At 48.3% G+C, this 20520-nt stretch overlaps 1 protein-coding gene across 1 annotated transcript in view; it reads left to right on the plus strand.

The window, feature by feature from the left end:
- Positions 1-20520, plus strand: part of LOC140720434 (uncharacterized) — a 128907-nt gene that overhangs the window by 4255 nt on the left and 104132 nt on the right. The window contains exons 2-3 of the mRNA XM_073035286.1: positions 1639-1743; positions 4981-5085. Coding sequence (XP_072891387.1) covers positions 1639-1743; positions 4981-5085 — 210 coding nt within the window. The remainder of the gene's footprint in view (positions 1-1638; positions 1744-4980; positions 5086-20520) is intronic.

A 20520-nucleotide genomic window follows, 5' to 3' on the forward strand; every position in this document is an offset into this window, starting at 1 on the left:
TAACTGAACGGTGTAGAGTTGGGTAAAGGACTAATACAAAGAGATCGCGGAGTCCTTGTTCATCAGTCACTGAAGGTGAATGAGCAAGTGCAGCAGGCAGTGAAGAAGGCTAATGGAATGTTGGCCTTTATTACAAAGGGAATTGAGTACAAGAGCAAGGAAATCCTCTTGCATTTGTACAGAGCCCTGGTGAGACCACACCTGGAGTATTGTGTACAGTTTTGGTCTCCAGGGTTAAGGAAGGACATCCTGGCTGTAGAGGAAGGGCAGCGTAGATTCGCGAGGTTAATTCCTGGGATGTCTGGACTGTCTTACGTAGAGAGGTTAGAGAGACTGGGCTTGCACACGCTGGAATTAAGGAGATTGAGAGGGGATCTGATTGAAACATATAAGATTATTAAGGGATTGGACAAGATAAAGGCAGGAAATATGTTCCAGATGCTGGTAGAGTCCAGTACCAGAGGGCATGGTTTGAGAATAAGGGGTGGGTTATTTAGTACAGAGTTAAAGAAAAACTTCTTCTCCCAGAGAGTTGTGGGGCTCTTTAATGCACTGCCTCGGAAGGTAGTGGAGGCCGATTCTCTGGATGCTTACAAGAAGGAGCTGGATATGTATCTTATGGATAGGGGAATCAAGGGATATGGGGACAAGGCAGGAACAGGGTATTGATAGGGATTGATCAGCCATGATCTCAAAATGGCGGTGCAGGCTCGAAGGGCCGAATGGTCTACTTCTGCACCGATTGTCTATTGTCTATAAAACTCTTTCTTCCTCTTTTCATCCTCTCTGTCCCACTCATTACTTTACGTCAGCTTCCCTGTCACGCTTTCTCCCCTTTCCTAACTGTTCTCTGTCTTTCCACCTCTCTCCCCTTCTACGCCTACTGCTCTCTGTTGCCATTTCCCATCTATGTAATTCCCTTTCCCCACTCTCCCCTTCCCCACACTCTCTGCTCTCTCTCTTTCACATTCCCACTCTCTACCGGTCTCGCTGTTCTTGCGCACTCTTTCCCTCACTCCCCTCACTTCGTCACTCCACTTCCGCTCCTTCCGATCTCAGTCTCTGTCCCCCTTCATCTCCTCTCGCTGTCCCCTAATTTTCCGAACTCCCCTCCTCACCCTTTCCCTCTCTGTATTCACCCTGCCTCTCTCTTCCTCACATTCTCACATCTCTCTTAACCCTCTCTCTTTAACCTCTGTCCCTTTCTCTCTCGCTCCCTTTGTCTCGCACCCCTCTGCCTCCCAAATTTATCCTCCCAATCTGCACACTCACCATCTCTTCCGCTATCGCTCTCACCAGTCTCACTCCCCTTCAGGCATAACCTCGCTCCCTTTACTCCGTCCCTCTCTCTGTCTTTCCCCTTTCTCGCTCCCATTCGCTCCCATCTTCTCGCCCATCGCTCCAATCGCTCACTCCTCACTCCATTTCTCCTTCTCATCCTCATTCTCCTGCTCTGTCTACTCGGCTCTCTCCCCTCACGTCCACCTCTCTCTCACCTTCAATCCCTACCTCTCAGCCCTCTTTTTCCGCACTCTATCTTCTTGACTCTGTCATCACCCCTCCCACCTTTATTTACCGGTCTCTCCTCCTTCTATTTCTCTCTCTCCCTCTCACTCATTCTCTCACTTTCTTCCCCAGACCGTCAGACCTCCACCGACAAAAAGCTGAACATTGGGAAAGATGAGAGTGAGGATCCTCCCATTGCCTCGGGACCCGGCGAGCTGCGAGTCACTGCACAGACAGGTCAGAGTTCACAGTAGCGGCGCCATTCTGAATGGGTCACGTGTCAAATCCCAAGTGTCCAAGTTTCTAATGCATCTGCTCGACCACTACCTCTGGCAGTTTGTGCCGTGGACTGACCACCATCTGGGTAACAACAGGTTGTTAATGGGCTCCACAATTAGATGTGTTTGCATGTTTCTCCTCTCAACTTAAACCTGCGAGCTCTGGTTCTCGATTCTCCAAGACGATATCAAATCACTCTGCGTATTCACACGTCACGCCTGCACTCCAAGAAATATAGTCACAACCTTCCTGACCTCGCTTTGTAACCCCTCCATCGAGTATTTTCGCAAATCTCCATCTGTACTCTTTCCAGTTCAATGTGTTGCAAGAGTCGCCCTTGTAATAGTGATCAGAGACGTATTTACCGACAAGTACCTTGATTGTCTAATTTATCAAGCACGTGAATACACTAAATACCTCCAATTTATACCCTGAATACCTTGTGTTCACACCGGCTAACTCACCCCGACCTTCCATGCGCAGTCAGAGAACAGAAAAGGTATCACCAGTTGAAAGCGAGTTTCTGCTGCTGGCCACATGTTCATCGTAGCCGCGTCAGAATTTCCACGGGTCCCTGGGGTTCTCCACATCCACGATAATTGGTCTCACGTAGAGTTACACTCGCCAGCAGAGTAGAAGTGTTAGTTTTATATTAATTTCTTAAAAATTCACCTGTTGAATTCCAGTGTCATTGGCTACAGGTCACGTGTCTGACCTTTAACAGTTTTCATTGGCTCTGCTCCAGGCCTGCATCAATTATTGTCCTCTGACCAGCAAGTGACAATCTGTCATTAATGACACTTTGTTCTCAGTCAGCCTGAATCGAGCAGATCAGACAGGCCCAAATCCACGGACTCTATCCACACTTCCCGCTGCGTCGCTGAAGCAGCTACCGTAATAAAGACTCCATTTATAACCATATAACAATGACAGCACGGAAACAGGCCATCTCGACCCTTCTATTCCGTGCCGAACGCTTACTCTCACCTAGTCCCACCGACTCGCACTCAGCCCCATAATCCTCCATTCCTTTCCTGTCCATATACCTATCCAATTTTACTCTAACTGACAGTACCGAACCTGCCTCTACCACTTCTACTGGGAGCTCGTTACACACAGCTACCACTCTCTGAGTAAGGAAATTCCCCCCTCGTGTTACCCCTAAACTTTTGCCCCTTAACTATCGACTCACGTCCTCTTGTTTTCAATCCCCCCTACTTTCAAAGAAAAAAGCCGATCCACGTCAACTCTATCTATCCCCCTCATAATTTTAAATACCTCTATCAAGCCCCCCTCAACCTTCTATGCTCCAAAGAATAAAGGCCTTACTTGTTCAACCTTTGCCAGTAACTTAGGTGCTGAAACCCAGGTAACATTCCAGTAAATCTCCTCTGTTCTCACTCTATTTTGTTGACATCTTTCCTATAATTCGGTGTCCGCAACTTTACACAATACTCCAAATTTGGCCTCACCAATGTCTTGTACTATTTTAACATTACATCCCAACTCCTATACTCAATGCTCTGATTTATAAAGGCCAGCATACCAAAAGCTTTCTTCACCACCATATCCACATGAGATTCCACCTTCAGGAAACTATGCACCATTATTCCTAGATCACTCTATTCCCCGTTTCTTAATGGCCTACCATTTATCATGTATATCCTATTTTGATTATTCCTACCAATATGTAGCACCTCACATTATCAGCTTTAAACTTCATCTTCCATCGTTCAGCCCAGTCTTCTCACTGGCCTAAATGTCTCTGCAAGCTTTGAAAACCTAGTTCATAATCCATAACACCACCTACCTTAGTATCATCTGCATATTTACTAATCCAATTTTCCACCCCATCATCAATGTATATAACAAACTACATTGGAACCAGTACAGATCCCTGAGGCACAACACTAGTCACCGGACTCCAACCTGACGAACAGTTATCTACCACTACTATCCGGCATCTCCTATCCAGCCACTGTTGAATTCATTTTGCTACTTTAATATTAATACCCAACGATTGAAACTTCCTAACTAACCTTCCGTGCAGAAGCTTGTCAAAGGCTTTACTGAAGTCCATATAGACAGCATCCACTGCTTTACACTCGTCAACGTTACTCGCGACCTCTTCCAAAATTCAATAAGATTTGTCAAACATGACCTTCCACGCACAAATCCATGCTGACTGTTCCTAATCAGACCCTGTCTAACCAGATAATAATATATACCATCTCTAAGAATACTTCTATTAATTGTCCCACCACTGACGTCAAACTGACAGGCATATAATAGCTAGGTTTACTGTTAGAACCCTTTTTAAACAATGGAACCACATGAGCAATACGCCAGTCCTCCAGCACCATCCCCGTTTCTAACCACTGCGACCGACCCTGGATAATTGACTTACAACCCACCCCCTCTCCACACATACTCCCCCACATCGGGGGAAGATACGAAAACAAGCTTCGTTGGCTTAAAGATAGACACTACACGCTTTTATCAGATTATTGTACCAGCGCAAGCAGGTCAGAGTCCATATTATTGACGTCACCCTCAATGTATACTCACAAGTATACAAGACACTTCGTCCCTCCACTTCCACTCCCTCCTGTCTTTCTCTTTCCACGTTCATCACGTTTCGCTCTCCCCCAATTTTCCGATCCACTACCCCTCCACACCCTCTCGACCCTCTGTATTCCCCCGCCTCTCTCTCCCTCACGCTCTCTCCCCCGCTCTTAACCCTCTCTCTTTAACCTCTTTCCCTTTCTCTATCGCTCCCTTTGTCTCGCCCCCCTCTGCCTCCCAAATCTATCCTGCTAATCCCCACTCTCACCTTTTCTGTCGCTATCTCTCTCACTAGTCTCACTCCCCTTCCGGCACCACCTCGCTCTCTTTACTTATTCCCTCTCCCTGTCTTTCCCCTTTCTCGCCCCCGTCTACTCCCATTTTCTCGCCCATCGCTCCAATCGCTCACTCCTCACCCCATTTATCCTTTTCATCCACACTCTCCTGCTCTGTCTCCTTGGCTCGCTCCCGTCACTTCCACCTCTCCTTCACATCCAATCACTACATCTCAGCTCTCTCTTTCGGCACTCTATCTTTTTTGTCTCTCTGTCCTCACCCTTCCTCCATTATTTACCGGTCTCTGCTCCTTCTATTTCTCTCTCTCTCTCATTCTCTCACTTTCTTCCCCAGGCCGTCAGACCTCCACCTACAAAAAGCTGAACATTGGGAAAGATGACAGTGAGGATCCTCCCATTGCCTCGGGACCCGGCGAGCTGCGAGTCACAGCACAGACAGGTCAGATTTCACAGTAAAGACGCCATTCTGAAGGGGTCACGTGTCAAATCCCAAGTGTCCATGTTTCTAATGCATCTGCCTCGATCACTACCTCTGGCAGTTTGTGCCATGGACTGACACCATCTGGGTAACAAAGGGTTGTCACTCGGCTCCCCAGTTATATGTTTCCTTCTTTCTCCTCTCAGCTTAGACCTGTAAGCTCTGGTCCTGGATTCTCCAAGACAAGATAAAATGACTCTGCGTATTCACACCGTCCCTACAGGGTATTCCACATCTCTGGTGCTGTATTCCCTGGAGTTCAGGAAAATGGGGGGTGGGGGGAGTTCATGGAAACATTCCGAATGTTAAAAGATTAACTGATTAGATACGGCAAAGTTAATTCCAATAGTAGGGTAATCTAGGACAAGAAGACACAAATTCAGGATTAAAGGAGGTCCATTTAGAACGGAGATGCAGATAAATTACTTTAGTCAGACGGTGGTAAATCTGTGAGAATTGTTGCCACGAGCGGCTGTGAAGCCAAGTCACTGGGTGCATTTAAAGCAGAGATGGATAGGCTATTGATTAGCCAGGTCTTCAGGGGTCTGGGGAGAAAGCAGGGGAGCGCGGATGACTGGAAGAATTCGATCAGCCCCTGAGTGAATGACGGAACAGACTCGATGGCCCGAATGTCCTATTTGAGCTACTATATCTCATGGTGTCATGGTCTTGTGGTGTCTCCACAGCTGCGCATGAACAACAGTCGAAAGTGAAGATCGGAAATAGACCGCACCGTCTGATCTGCCTACTCTGCCTAGTTACGTCCGCCCTCATCGTGATAGTGGTCGGTCTCTCGATCCACGGTGAGTGGAACGGGTTCCGGGTGGAGTCAGACCGTAAATAAAGAGAGTGGAATGAATTGTTATTGTAAAACACCACAGCGACACCGACAAGCCCCTGACCGTAACACCGATTAAAGCCCATCACCATGACAAGGACACATCCCTAACCGTGAAAAAAACACGGCCATTAGCGTAACAAAATTAAGACTCGTCCTGACACTGTCACGCCATTCACTATAACATTAACAACGCTGTCACGGTCATGACGTTCAACGAGACACAAATTATCTCCTGACCGCGACACGGACACGACCATCGCTGTGATACACACACGACAGTCACACTGACCGCAACACACCCCTCACTGTAACATCGACATGCCCCTGACCGTGTCACTGATAAACTGCTCAAGTGACACCGAAACACACCTCACAGTGACGCCGACACGCTCTTCACCGTGACCCTGAGGTAACGTACACCGTGACACCTACACGCTCCTCAAAATGAACCGCTCCGCGCCGCATCGTGATAAAAACTGACAGGTCACTGCAACACCCCTTACCGTGACAGTAATGCCCCTCAACATAACACCGATGCACCGCTCACTGAGGCAATTACCCACCCCTCACCCTGACACCGGAAAGCCCCTTACCATGATTCCGACACCTAAATTCACAATGACACCGATATAGTCCTCTCCATCACACCGACACACACCTCAGCGTGACAATCGGACACACACCGTGGCCATAACATGCCTCTCACAGTGACACAGACACACTCCTCTCAACGAGACCAGCACCCACACATTACACAGCGACTCCACCCGCCGTGACATGACCAGACCCCTCACTCTGACATTTCTCTCGCCGTGACGTCGAGATACACTTCATTGTGACCCGGTGCACCTCTCTCCGGCGCACAGAAACACCTATCACAGTGACACCGACATGTCCCTCACAGCAGTTTGAATATGCCCCGCGCTGAGACACGGAATCGATCATCACCACGATGCTGACACAGACTCCATTGTAACAACAACAAAACCTTCATCAGGGCATTGATATACCCCACCGCGTGTCACAGACACACTCTTCAAGGTGGCGCCGACGCCTCTCACTGTGCCACCAGCACATCCTTCACTGTGACACCCTTCCCCGTGACACTGACACAACACTCTCCGTGACCCATTCGGTAGCGTGACGCTGACTCACGTGTCACTGTAAACGCTAAACACCCTTCACCATCTCTCTCAGTATCACAGATGCGTCAGTCTCTAAAACGAATGCACAGCGATCTCCGTCAACAGTTCACTGAGATGGAAACGAAGTACAGATCTGTCAACGAAACCAAGGCTCAAATCTGTGAATTGTTGACCAGCAGAAGAGGTGAGGCATCATCCCACTCTTTCACCCGCTCCTCATCACAGGGCAGGCATGGAGAGAGGAATCGTCACTCTGTGCTTGACATTGGGTGTGTATGAAGAGATGGTGTGGAGGGAGATTCACTCTGTGTTTGATCCGGCATGTGTGATTGGACTGCGTGGAGGGAGTTTCCCTCTGTCACTGAATCCAGGAGAGTGTGATGGGACGTTGTGGATGTGGATTCACTCTGTGTCTGAACACGGGATTGTGAGACGTAACATTACAGCTTCGCTCTATATCTGACTCGGGGATTCTTTGATCGATCGGTATGGCTCCAGCTACACTCTGAGTCTGATAGCGGGATCGTGTGTTGGGAAGTGCCCAGAGAGATTCACCCCATGTCTGAAATCTGAAGTGTGTTATGGGACCGTGTAAAGAGAGTTTCAGGTACAGAGGGAGCTTCACTCTGTGTCTGACTCCGGGAGTGAGTGATGGGACAGTGTGGAGGGAGATTCACTCTGTGTCTGACCCGGGGAGTGTGTGATATGACGGTGTGGAGGGAGATTCACTCTGTCTATGACCCCGTGAGTGAGTGATGGGACGGTGTGGAGGGAGATTCACTCTGTGTCTGACCCCGGGAGTGTGTGATGTGACGGTGTGGAGGGAGATTCACTCTGTGTCTGACCCTGGGGAGTGTGTGATGGGACGGTGTGGAGGGAGATTCACTTTGTGTCTGACACCGGGAGTGTGTGATGGGACGGTGTGGAGGGAGATTCACTCTGTGTCTGACCCCGGGAGTGTGTGATGGGACGGTTTGGAGGGTGATTCACTCTGTGTCTGACCCCGGGAGTGTGTGATGAGACCGTGTGGTGGCAGCTTTCCTCTGTGTCTGACACTCTGCTCTGTGCTGTGTCTGGAAGCTGTAGAGGGAGAATCGCTCTCCCTCTGACATATGCCGTGTGTGCAGAGTGAGTTTCTTTCAGTGTCTTACCGCTGAAGTGTGTGATGGGGCCGTGGAGAGAGAGATTCACACCGTGTCTGAAAAAGGCTGTGTGTGATTGGACTCTGTGGAGGGATATAATTTTTTCCGGCTGAACCCGGGAGTGTGTGATGGGACGGTGCAGCGGGAGATTCACTCCATGTCTGACCCCGGGGGTGTGTGCTGGGAATGAGTGGAGGGAGATTCACTCTGTGTCTGACTCCGGGAGTGTGTGATGGGACGGTGAGGAGGGAGATTCACTCTGTGTCTTACCCCGGGAGTGTGTGATGGGACGGATTGGAGGGAGATTCACTCTGTGTCTGACCCCGGGAGTGTGTGATGGGACGGTGTGGATGGAGATTCACTCTGTGTCTGGCCCCGGGAGTGTGTGATGGGACGGTGTGGAAGGAGATTCACTCTGTGTCTGACCCCGGGAGTGTGTGATGGGACGGATTGGAGGGAGATTCACTCTGTGTCTGACCCCGGGTGTGTGTGATGAGACGGTGTGCAAGGAGTAACACCTAGAATCTGACCACGGAAGAGTGTGACAGGACGGTGTGCAGGAAAGTTCACTCCACTTCTGACCGCTGGAATGAGTGATGTGGCCATGGAGAGAGAGATTCACTCTGGGCCTGACACATGAAATGCGTGATGAGGCTTTGTAGAATGGGCTAAACTCTGTGTGTGACTCCTAAAGTGTGTGTTGGGACAGTGTGGAATGGAGCCTCACTTCACGTCTGACCCCGGGCGTGAATGAAAGGCAGTGTGCTGGGAGCTTCGCTCCACGTCTGACCCCGGGGTCTGTGATTCGTCCGTGGAGAAAGAGAGTCAATCTGCGTCTGAGTGTGTGAGTGTCTGATCGGATGGTGTGCAGGGAACATAAATCTGAGTCTATGGGGGATGAGTGAGTGCTTGTCTCGTGTTTGTCTGACACCCGGAACGTTGACGCGTGCCTGGATGGAGTTCCTCTCTGTGTCTAATGTCAGTTCTGTGTGATGGGACGGTGTGGAGGGAGCTTCACTCTATGTCTGTCCGCAAGAGCGTATCATTTGACAGTGAGCAATGTGCAGTCTGAAATCATGTGCGTCTGATGGGGCCGTGGAGAGAGAGAGAGAGAGAGAGAGAGAGAGAGAGAGAGAGAGAGAGAGAGAGAGAGAGAGAGAGAGAGAGAGAGAGAGAGAGAGACAGACAGACAGACAGAGAGAGAGACAGAGAGACCTTCACTCTGTGTCTGACCCCGGGGGTGTGCTATGGGAGAGTGTGGAGGGTACTTCACTCTGGGTCCGATCCAAAGGCTCCGTGACGATGCGCAGTGGAGTGAGCTTCACTCCGTGTTTGATCTAGGGGTCTGTGATGTGATGGTGTGGAGGAAGCATCGCTCTGTTTCTGACACACCGAGTGTATGATAGGACGGTGTGGAGCGAGCATCAGTTTGAGATTGTTTCAGCAGAGGGGTAGAGGCAGCCTCAATCGGTGCCTGACTGGAGATTCTGTGTCTCTCCCCGGGCGTGTGCGATAAGACAGTGTGGTACGAAATTCACTCTGTGTCTTGACACCGGAAGTGCGTGATAGATGGTTTGGAGGGAACTTCACTCCGCCTGATCCTTGTAATTTGTGCGATGGTACGGTGTTGGTGGAGATTCACTCTGTGCCTGACCTCATGTGTGCGTGATGGAACCGCATGGAAGGAAATTTACTCTGTGTGTCAGCCGGGTGTGTCACCGTTCCTTGTTCCTGATTTTCAGAGCAAACGTGTTCCGAGGACTGGGTCACAAATAAAGATCGGTGTTATTACGCATCCAAGTTTGAAACATCTTTCCGCAAAGCGATTCAAGAATGTTCAAACCATGATTCAAGGCTGCTGGAAATCAATTCAAGGGATGAAGCGGTATGTGTCACAGCACGAGAAGATCCCACAGTAACACAGGAATCATCACACACTCCTGGGGTCAGAAACAGAGTGAATCTCCCTCCACACCGTCCCATCACACACTCCCGGGGTCAGACACAGAGTGAAGCTCCCTCCACACCGTCCCACCACACACTCCCGGAATCAAACACAGAAGGAATACCCACCATACACTCGCAGCCCACACTCACGGGGTCAGAAACAGAGCAAATCTCCCTTCACACTTTTCCATCACACACACCCAGGGTCAGACACAGAGCGAATCTCCCTTCACAATTTTCCATCACACACACCCAGGGTCTGACACAGAGTGAATCAACCATCACAGATTCCTGTTGTAATCAACGGACAGAAGCTACGCAGATAATTTTCAATTCTTGGCATTAATTAAATAAATTTATTTTCCCAGAGCTTTGTATCGCACAGAGTTTTGTATAAAACCCGTTCATACTGGATTGGAAAATGCGAAGTCGGGTGAGATTTGGACTGATCACTTGGGTGGGGGATGGGATTTGTTTACTTAATGAAGTGGTTTTGTGGGAACAGGGAGGGGCTTTGGGATTTGTTTGTAGATTGACGTAGGTATAGGGTTGTGTGATTCAATGGGGTGGGATGGTACAATGGGAACATTTTGGGACCGACACTTGTCTGTCGGGGAAGGACAGGACAGTGGGAATATTTCGGAAACTGGCAGGTGCAGCGGCGAAAGATCAGTACACAGGAATTATTCTGGTACTGACGCATATCGCTGAAGACAGCGCACCAGTGGGGTTATTTTGGAGATAGTCGCCGGGCTGTGAGGAGAGGGAACAACACTGGGATTAGTTTAGTGAGTGACTTAGTTCTGAGGGGCGGGAGAAGGAAAACTGCATTAGTTTGGAGATCGATACAGGGCGGTGGTCACACAGTGGGTTAACGGGATTAGTTTGCAAATTGACGCAAGGATGTGGGGGAGAGGGTGCCAGTGGTGTAAGCCTGGAGGCGGACCAGAGGCTGAGGGAAGAGTGAAGTGTAGTGGGATATGTTAGGTGAAAGACAGGAAGCTGTGGGTTGAGGAAGGGGCAACGGGATTAATCTGGGTCCGGCACTGGGCTGAGGGAAGAGTGTGGAACAGTGGGATTCATTTCGAGACAGTCATAACTCTGCGGTGAGATGGTGGGACAATGGGGTTTGTTCGGGGCCTGAGACAGATCAGAGGGGAGAAGGTGGACCTGTTCGATTCATATGGGGACTAAAAGAGGACTGTGGTGAGGAAGCGGTTCGGTGGGATTAGATTGGGGGACAAAGGGCTGTGGGGAGACATTGGAACTGGGTATTTGTCTGGGTACCGGCACGGGGCCGTGAGCAGAGAATGGTTGAGTGGGATGAGTTTGGGGAGTGACACAGGCTGTTAGGAGAGAACGATTTCATGGGATTAACTTGTGGACGGTCTCGGCTCGGGTTCTCTGCTGGAGCTGTTTTGTCTCTGTTGAAATTGTTTTACTCTCTTGGATAGGAATGTGAGCTTGGCCCTCCTGCACAATGAGTCCCTGGGGCCGTCCGTCTGCATATACTGCGAGTCGTACTTAAGAGGTAGCCCTTGTGATCGTGTCCGGCGTTTCATCTGCGAGAAGTCGGCACCTTTGTTCTCGGATGTTCCGGAAAAGATCCAGGATCTCTGTCAACAGCCAGTGGAGTCGACATGAATTAAGTGACCCACCACATTTTGTCCTCTTTCACTCCCCTTCACTATCACTCCTAAATCCTTTCAAATTCGCTCCGCACCCTCTCTGCCCCTCCCTCCTACTCCATCCCCTCCTCGGCTCCATCATATTCTCCCCACCAGACAACGACAAATCCCTCTCGCCGTCTATCCCCTTCGTTCTCGCCACTCACCCCGTCCCGCTCTTCCTAGTTCCCTCGACCTTCCTCTCTACCCCTCAGCTCCCCTTATTCCCTCGAACTTTCTCCGCACGCACTTTCTCTGCTCCCTCTACCCACCTCTTGCACCTCTCTTCCCTTCCCTCCCCCAGGCACTCTCTACCTCCACTCCCCGTTCTCTCTAAACCCTCGGTCTCCCTGATCTTTCCCTCTCTCTCTGCTTTCCATCCACTCTCACCTCAATCCTGTGCCGTCTAGTTCTCGATAACCCAACCCTGGGTGAAAATCTGTCCGCATTACCTCTCTCTGTGCCCCACTCATGTTTGTGGAAATCTGTAAGGTTATAACTACGCTCCAGGGAATAAAGTCCCAACCTTATCTCCCTCCCAACATAACTCAGTCCTCCGAGTTCCAGCAATATCCCGACAGAACCCCCTGTACAATATATCAGGTTCACTGACATTTTTCCTAAAGCAGGGCGGCCTCACCGACGTCTTGTACCACGGCAGCGTGACCTCCCGACTCCTGTACTCGGTGTGACTGGTGACGACCAGCGTGCCAAGTGTCCTGTCCACCCTATCGGATGTTTTCCAGCCGAATCGCTATTTCAATTATTATCTGAAACTTATAAGGACTGGAATTTGTTCTTTTGAAGCCTCAGTACGGATCAAAGATGTACAATTAATGTGAATTGCAAAAATTAATAAACACCGCAGAAATGTCGAGTTCTTGCTGATGCGTTGAAAGATGTGATGGGGCAGGGGAAGAAGCTGTTCCTGAATCGCTGTGTGTGGGTGATCTGTCTCCCGGAGCTGTCAAATACTCCTCCTATAATTTGACGTCCAATCTCGTTATCATTCCCGTGAACCCTCTCTAACGTCTCACATCCACTGTGAGATAAGCGATCGAGACCTGCTCACAAAACTCCAAATGTGACCTCACCAGTGACGTATTAAGCTTGAGAATGACGTCAATGCTTTTACGTCCCTGTCCTCTCGAAATGAATGCTGTCATCGCATTTGCCTTCCTCACCACCGGCTCAAGCTGCAGGTTAAACTTCTGGGAAAGCTGCACGAAGTCTCCCAAATCCCTCTGCACCGCAGATTGTTTTTAACCCTTACACACTGTGCCGGTCATGTTTGACCCGTTCTGACACGTGGCAATTGTAAAAACACCCTAAATGCCCTTTTTAGCCGAGATTTGATGACTTTTTTAAAAGTGAACTTAAATGCGCAAAAAATGAAAATAATTAAAAATATTATACTTTTGTACAGGTGCTAAAAATTCTGTACATTTAGGCTGATCCGGGTCGAATTTGTCCCGTATCTATTGAAATGGATTTTAGCTCTGTGTAACATTAATTAAGGATTCTTCACATGTTCATTAATGTGAGATAGGCTATTTATACATTGTAAATAGATCTGTGTTTCAAGCTTTTACGTAGAAACTTGTTATGAGGGGATTCTTGGGCCGGGTCAAAATTGACCCAGACCATTCTGTGAAGTTATAGATTATGAACAGGTTGCCTGGGTTAAAAAAAAATACCTCGCTTTAGAAAATATTCTACGATTTTATGTTTTTTTTTAATTGCATGTCCATACGATTCCCGGCACTGTATTCTATCTGCCACGTCTATTCTCCTATTCTGTCTGAACCCTCCTGCAGCCCCGCTGATTCCTCAGCACAACCTGTCGCTCGGTAACGTTGCTACCGACTGTGGTTTCCGGATGAGGGAGTCTATCATCCCGTTGCAGAGGGACGGACCCCAGCCCTGGATTTGGAATCGCTGATTAAAACCGGGAGCACGTGCGCGCTGAATAATCCACATCCTGTCACGCGCACTCACAGTATCCAGGACAGAATTCCAGACGACAGGGATGGCGGAGTGCTGGGGATTGCTGAGAGCGGAGAGTGGAGGACGGAGGGGGTTTAGCTCTCCTATTGGCCTGGGTAGTGTGTGATGTGATTGTGCGGGTATTGAGCTGGGGAGTTGCGGTTGAACTAAACAATATCTCAATCGTGAGTGTATGAAGGGATGGAGAACAGGGAATTCACTCTGTATCTGTACCAGATAGAATCTGATGGGACAGTGTCGAGGGAGCATCACGTGTTTGATGCCGGGGATCTGCTATGGGACGGTATGGAGGGAGATTCACTGTGTCTGACCCCAGCAGTATGTGATTGGACAGTGTGGAGGGGGATTCAGTCTCTCTCTGTCTCCGGAAATACGTTATACGACTGTGAGTGGGAGCTTCACTCCTTTTCCGAAAATTTGGGACAGGTCGGAGGGAGCTTCACTCCTTGTCTGACCCGGAACCTGTGTGATGTAATGTTGGTGAGGGAGCTTCACTCTGCGTCTGACTCCGGGTGTGTATGATGGGATGGTATGGAGGAGTCTCGCTCAGGGTCTGACTGACGGTGTCAGAGACTCATATATATTTTCCCCTTGGGACAGCCTCCAATCAGAGTTCCGAACTGGGAAATGTGTGCATTATAAGCCAGTGCCTCGCGTTTGTTTGAACAACAACCGATCCGCAAGGCGGGTTCATCAGCAAGAGAAAATAAAGATTAAAATATGGGAACATAGAAAACCTACAGCACAATGCAGGCCCTTCGGCCCACAATGTTGTGTCGAACACGTCCCTACCTTAAAAAAATTACTAGGCTTACCTATAGCCCTCTATTTTTTCTAAGCGGCATGCACATGGAGATGGTGGTGGACTTTAGGAGATCTAGGCCTCATATGGAGCCAGTGATCATTAAAGGATAATGTGTGGAGCAGGTTAAGACCTACAAGTATCTGGGAGTACAGTTAGACGAGTAGCTAGACTGGACTGCCAACACAGATGCCTTGTGCAGGAAGGCACAGAGTCGACTGTACTTCCTTAGAAGGTTGGCGTCATTCAATGTCTGCAGTGAGATGCTGAAGATGTTCTATAGGTCAGTTGTGGAGAGCGCCCTCTTCTTTGTGGTGGCGTGTTGGGGAGGAAGCATTTAGAAGAGGGACGCCTCACGTCTTAATAAGCTGGTAAGGAAGGCGGGCTCTGTCGTGGACAAAGTACTGGAGAGTTTAACATCGGTGGCTGAGCGAAGGGCGCTGAGTAGGCTACGGTCAATTATGGAAAACCCTGAACATCCTCTACATAGCACCATCCAGAGACAGAGAAGCAGTTTCAGCGACAGGTTACTATCGATGCAATGCTCCTCAGACAGGATGAAGAGGTCAATACTCCCCAATGCCATTAGGCTTTACAATTCTACCGCCAGGACTTAAGAACTTTTTAAAGCTATTATTAATGCTTTTTGAGTTAGTTCTTACTGAGTTAAGTATTGTATGTAATTAGTTTTTGCTACAACAAGTGTATGGGACATTGGAATTTCCCCATGGGGATGAATAAAGTATCTATCTATCTATCTATCTATCTATCTATCTATCTATCTATCTATCTATCTATCTACATATCCAAAAGCCTCTTAAAAGATCCTATCGTATCCGCCTCCACCTCCGTTGCCGGCAGCCCATTCCACGCACTCACCACTCTTTGAGTAAAGCACTTACCCCTGACATCTCCTCTGAACCTACTCCCCAGCACTTTAAACCTGTGTCCTCTAGTGGCAACCATTTCAGCCCCGGGAAAAAGCCTCTGACAATGCACACGATCAATGCCTCTCATCATCTTGTCGTTATACGATGATTCTCTGTCAGGTCATATTGGGAGGAAAATAGACCGAATGTTCAGTTCGCAGGAAACTGGGTGACAGTCCGGAGATTCAAAGGGGTTAAACATCCAGGCCCAGTACAGCGTCCCCCTGTGGCCAAGCGGCACAATAACAGGTATACCAGTTTGTATGCCTCTGGTCGGGAGCGACAGGTTAAAATGACCAAGTCGAGGTATGTCTCACAGGTCAGGACGACACATGAACATCCATGGATACAGCCAAAGGTGACAGCGTTACTCCACAAACAAGGTCAAAACACAATATCAGCATTCAAACACGGAACAAAGCACAAATATTATGGATAAAATAGAAAAATACCAACGCAGCTTGAGGCCCTGGGTTAACTGAATACCACCGATATCTGCAGTCGACCACAACAGAGCCTGTCTTCTGCCGAGCGAACACTGGGAGGCAGCACAGACTCCTGCGTGCAGGCCACGCCAAAACGGCCTGCCGTGCGCAGCTCCTTCACTTCCTCTGCCAGCTAAAGGCTCTCACAGTTTACACAACAACTTGAGTTGAAATAATATCTCAGCGGGAATGTTTGTCATAAAAGGTGGGTGGGGTGGGCATTAAACCAGAGATGCAGGTCGATGAAAACCCTAATGCCATCACAGATAGAAGAAAGCTTGTTGGAACAGATGTCGTTTAGACCTCAGACGAAGTCAGGAAGCAAAAAGTTGAGCCTGTTGGGACTCACGTTCTGAGCTGCCTACGTTTCAATGCAGAAAGAATTGTACGAAAGGCAGATGAGCTCAGGGCGGGGGTCAAAGTCTGGAAATATGGCATTGTAGCCTGTATTGAGACTTGGTGGCAGAAGAGGCAGGACCGTTAGCTTAATATTCCGGGTTTCGGCTGTTTTAGTCGCGCTAATGAGCAAATAAATCAAAGGTGAGGGGCGGCTTTACAGTCAGGGAAAATGTCATGGCGGTGCTCAGTCAGGACAGACTGGGGAACTCGTCCCGGTGAGGTTTTTTGGGAGGAACTGAGGAATAAGAAAGGTATGAACCCGATCATGGGGCTACATTATCAATTACCTAATAATCCTGGGGATTCAGAGGAACAAATCTGTAGAGAAACATAATGTTGTGATATTGGGTGATTTTAACAGTTATTAACTGTGAGCCCAGTTCCGTGAAAGGACTACTGGGGTAGTTTCTCAAATGTTTTCAAGAAATTTCCTTAATCAGTAGGTAGATAATTCCAACCAGAGAGCACAATACTGGATATCCTCCTTCGGAATGGAACAAGGCAGGTGACAAAATTTTGTGCAGGTGACCATTTTGCATCTCGTGATGATATTGCCATTAGATTCAAGGTGATTATGGAAAAGGGTATTTATGTCCTCGGGTTTAGTTCTAAATTGAATGAAGGCTGACTTCTTTGGCGGCAGGAATGATCTGGCAAGTGTCGATTCGGCCAGGCTGTTTTCTGGCAAAGATGAACCTTGTAAGTTGGAGCCCAAGCGCTGTTTCATAAGAATACTGGGAGGTGTCGGATCACAACCAACTGTGCTGGAAATGGATTTCCTACGGTTGAGCACTGAGTGCTCAGCACGAACTCTTGAATTGCAGACATTCCAGGAAGGATTGTGACTGGCAGAAACTGTCAGTCCGAGTCTTAAAGTGAAAGTGACAGCGAAGCACACTCCAAATGAGGCCTCAGCAGAGACTTAAAATTAAATCCTTGCCTGGGAAATGAATGTGAACCTTTTATTTGCCTTCCTCACCAACGAGTCCTTGAACAATCCAGCCTGTTGGTGCCAAAGGTTTTCAGTGCCCTACCAGGGAAACATTCGGAACCCGGTGACCCGCGAGGGTTCACCCACCTGAGGGATGATTCTTACATCGGCCTTCGAGACAGAGGTCACAGAAGAGAAGGGGGCGAGCAGAGCCGAACCTGGTGCCCCTCTCGAACGTCTTTTTCAACAGCGAGGTGACTTCTCAACTCGAATACTTACTCAACGACAACCTTCTTCGTCTCCGTCATCTCCTCCCTCTCCGACACCCGAACAGTTTTATGTTACCCCATCCATCAGCTAAAACCTTCCCCGACTCCCTGACTCCCCCTTACTGTGCACCACTACTCATTTCAGTTGTTCCTACTTCTCCCTCTATTCCTCTCCTGCGTCTCTGTCAATCTCTCTCTCTCCCCCACTCTAGGTTGGTCCCAGGACAGATCCACTGAGATGCTGACATCCGGCAACACAGGAACCTAAAATCAGACCATGAGATACAGGAGCAGAATTAGGCCATCGATTCTGCTGCGCCATTTCATCATGTCTGATCCAGGTCCCCCTCAGCCCCAATCTCCTGCCTTTTCACCGTATTCCTTCATGGTCTGAGTAATCAACAATCTGTCAATCTCTGACTTCAATATATCTAAAGTCAGACTCCACAGCCGCCTGTGTAATACATTCCACAGATTTACCATACTGTGAGGAAATAAAATAAATTCCTCCTGTGATGGGATCTTATGTTTCATTCTTTATGCACTGTGCCTTTAAGGAGAGAGAGAGAGAGAGAGAGAGAGAGAGAGAGAGAGAGAGAGAGAGTGAGAGAGAGAGAGAGAGAGAGAGAGAGAGCGAGACAGAGAGAGAGAGAGAGCGAGAGAGCGAGAGAGAGAGAGAGCGAGAGAGCGAGAGAGAGAGAGAGATACAGTGTTGCGAAAAGCAGCTGTCTTCTGCTGCTGCCCGAGTTGCTATGGAGAGAGAGGAGGAGTTACATGATGGACAGCTGATGTTCAGCGTGTGTAAGGCCAACTGTCTTTCTGGCAGACAAACAGAAGAGACTCACAGAGGCTGGTGACGAAGGAGTCACTGAATGAACTCTTCGAGTACACACGAGGGTGGTTTGAGGATCGATCAAGTGAGATTGATCAGAGGCCGTCACAGTGAGTGCAAAGGTGACTCTGTGCAAACTACCGGTGTGTTTAACCCTGGCCTGGGTTAGTAGATTTTCCATTGAAGACGGTACCCTTACGGGAGGCACATTTGACTAACTTGAAGAATTCAGAGGAGAACGGCAAGACCGACGACCCCTGTTTGTTCAGATTACAAATACCACTGTCTCAGCTCAGTTCTGTGGATTGAACTGAACTTTCTTACAGACCATCGTCAGACTGTAACTCTTGCCAGCCGAACTTGACTGAGTTTGGGAACTTTATTTTTTTCGCCTATATCAGCATAACTCTGCTAACTTTCGATTTATCTGGTTTAAGATGCTATATTAAGTGGTTGCTAATTGAATAATGTTTGCTAACAGCAAAACCAGACTCCAGGTCTGTTCTATTGCTGCTGATGGTTTTATCACACACACTTACGTGTACCTAACACTCCCAATCTCCGTTCTGAAAGGACGGACCTCCATTCCGATGTGGGTCAGCTGGTATTGAGTGTCCCGCCACGGGGAACCTTCTCACCACATCTACTTTATCGATGCCTTTAAACATTCGATCATTTCCAAAAACAACATCCACGCCCCTCATTCTTCTGAGATCCAGCCATCAAAGGCATTACATGTTTGACTATTTTGCCATTAACTCTGTGTAATGTTCAATTCAATGGGCATCGCAAACCCGCTGACACCCCTACACGCACCATACAGTGTCACAGGGCAAGAATAATTCCGAACAGCTCACAAAATGCCTGCCTCCAGCGTAAAGTTACAAGAATACTGGTGAAAAGTTCAAGGTGCATTGGTTCTGAAATTATCTCTGAATGAAACAACCTTCAGATATCTAACAACTCCAAATCACTAAATCTGTTCGCATCCTCAGATTAGTGTGTGAGGACATATTTGCCGAAACCTGTAAACATTCACATACTGGCCTGCATGCTCCTCGCTCATCAACGAGTGTTTCAAATAAGTGTGCTTCTCTGTATTGTCGGACACATCACTAAATCTGTTCGCATCCCCAGACTGGTGTCTGAGAGCATATGTGCCGACACCACCCAAAATCTGCATAATCCCAAAAATCAGTGCTCTATCCATACAGGCAGATTCTCCAACATGCATAATAGATTATATCAGAGGGAATCATTTCAAATCGATCTGAAAATGACTGCTTCGACATTAAAATCAGCACGCATCCCGAAATGCATCTGCAATTCCAGATCGTTTGACACACACAAATCTGGGTGTAACCTGTGCACCTCCATGTTAGACAACAGACGCCTAAATCTGCGCACATTCCCAAGTCCGTATTCAACCATAAATCTGTGCTCATGACCGAGTAGGAGCTCGCCCTAAATCCATATGCACCCCAGTACTGACGACAAACCCACATGCACGCTGGATTATCCGAAATCACGAGTCAGGTCAAACAGTTCACAAAATAGCTTCGCGTTCAAAAATCTAAAACAAACTTCCAAGTTCTATTATTAAAGTATCTATAAGTGAAACAACCTTGTATTTCGTCACGCCCCCCAATCCACCGACAAACCCAAATCCGTGTGTACCCAAACTCGCCGCGCACATGTAAAAATCTCTGAGAACCCCCAAATCCGAGTCCGCCTCTATATGTGCAATTGTTTATCCTAGAGAGAGAAACATTTCAAATATTTCACAAGATAGCTTAATCCACTTTAAAAAAAATAGCAAGAACAAGGCTCAACGTTAAAGTGCATTATTTATCCGAGTATCTGTAAAAGAAACAACTTGAATTTTGGCATTATACCCAATTCCTCCGACATCCAAAGTCCACGTGCACTCCCAAATCCGTATGCACACCCAAATGGGTGCGCACTCCGAACCTGTCAACACCTCCCACTTACAGATTAGA

This window comes from Hemitrygon akajei, unplaced genomic scaffold (genome assembly GCF_048418815.1).
Source record: "Hemitrygon akajei unplaced genomic scaffold, sHemAka1.3 Scf000042, whole genome shotgun sequence".
NCBI lineage: Eukaryota > Metazoa > Chordata > Chondrichthyes > Myliobatiformes > Dasyatidae > Hemitrygon > Hemitrygon akajei.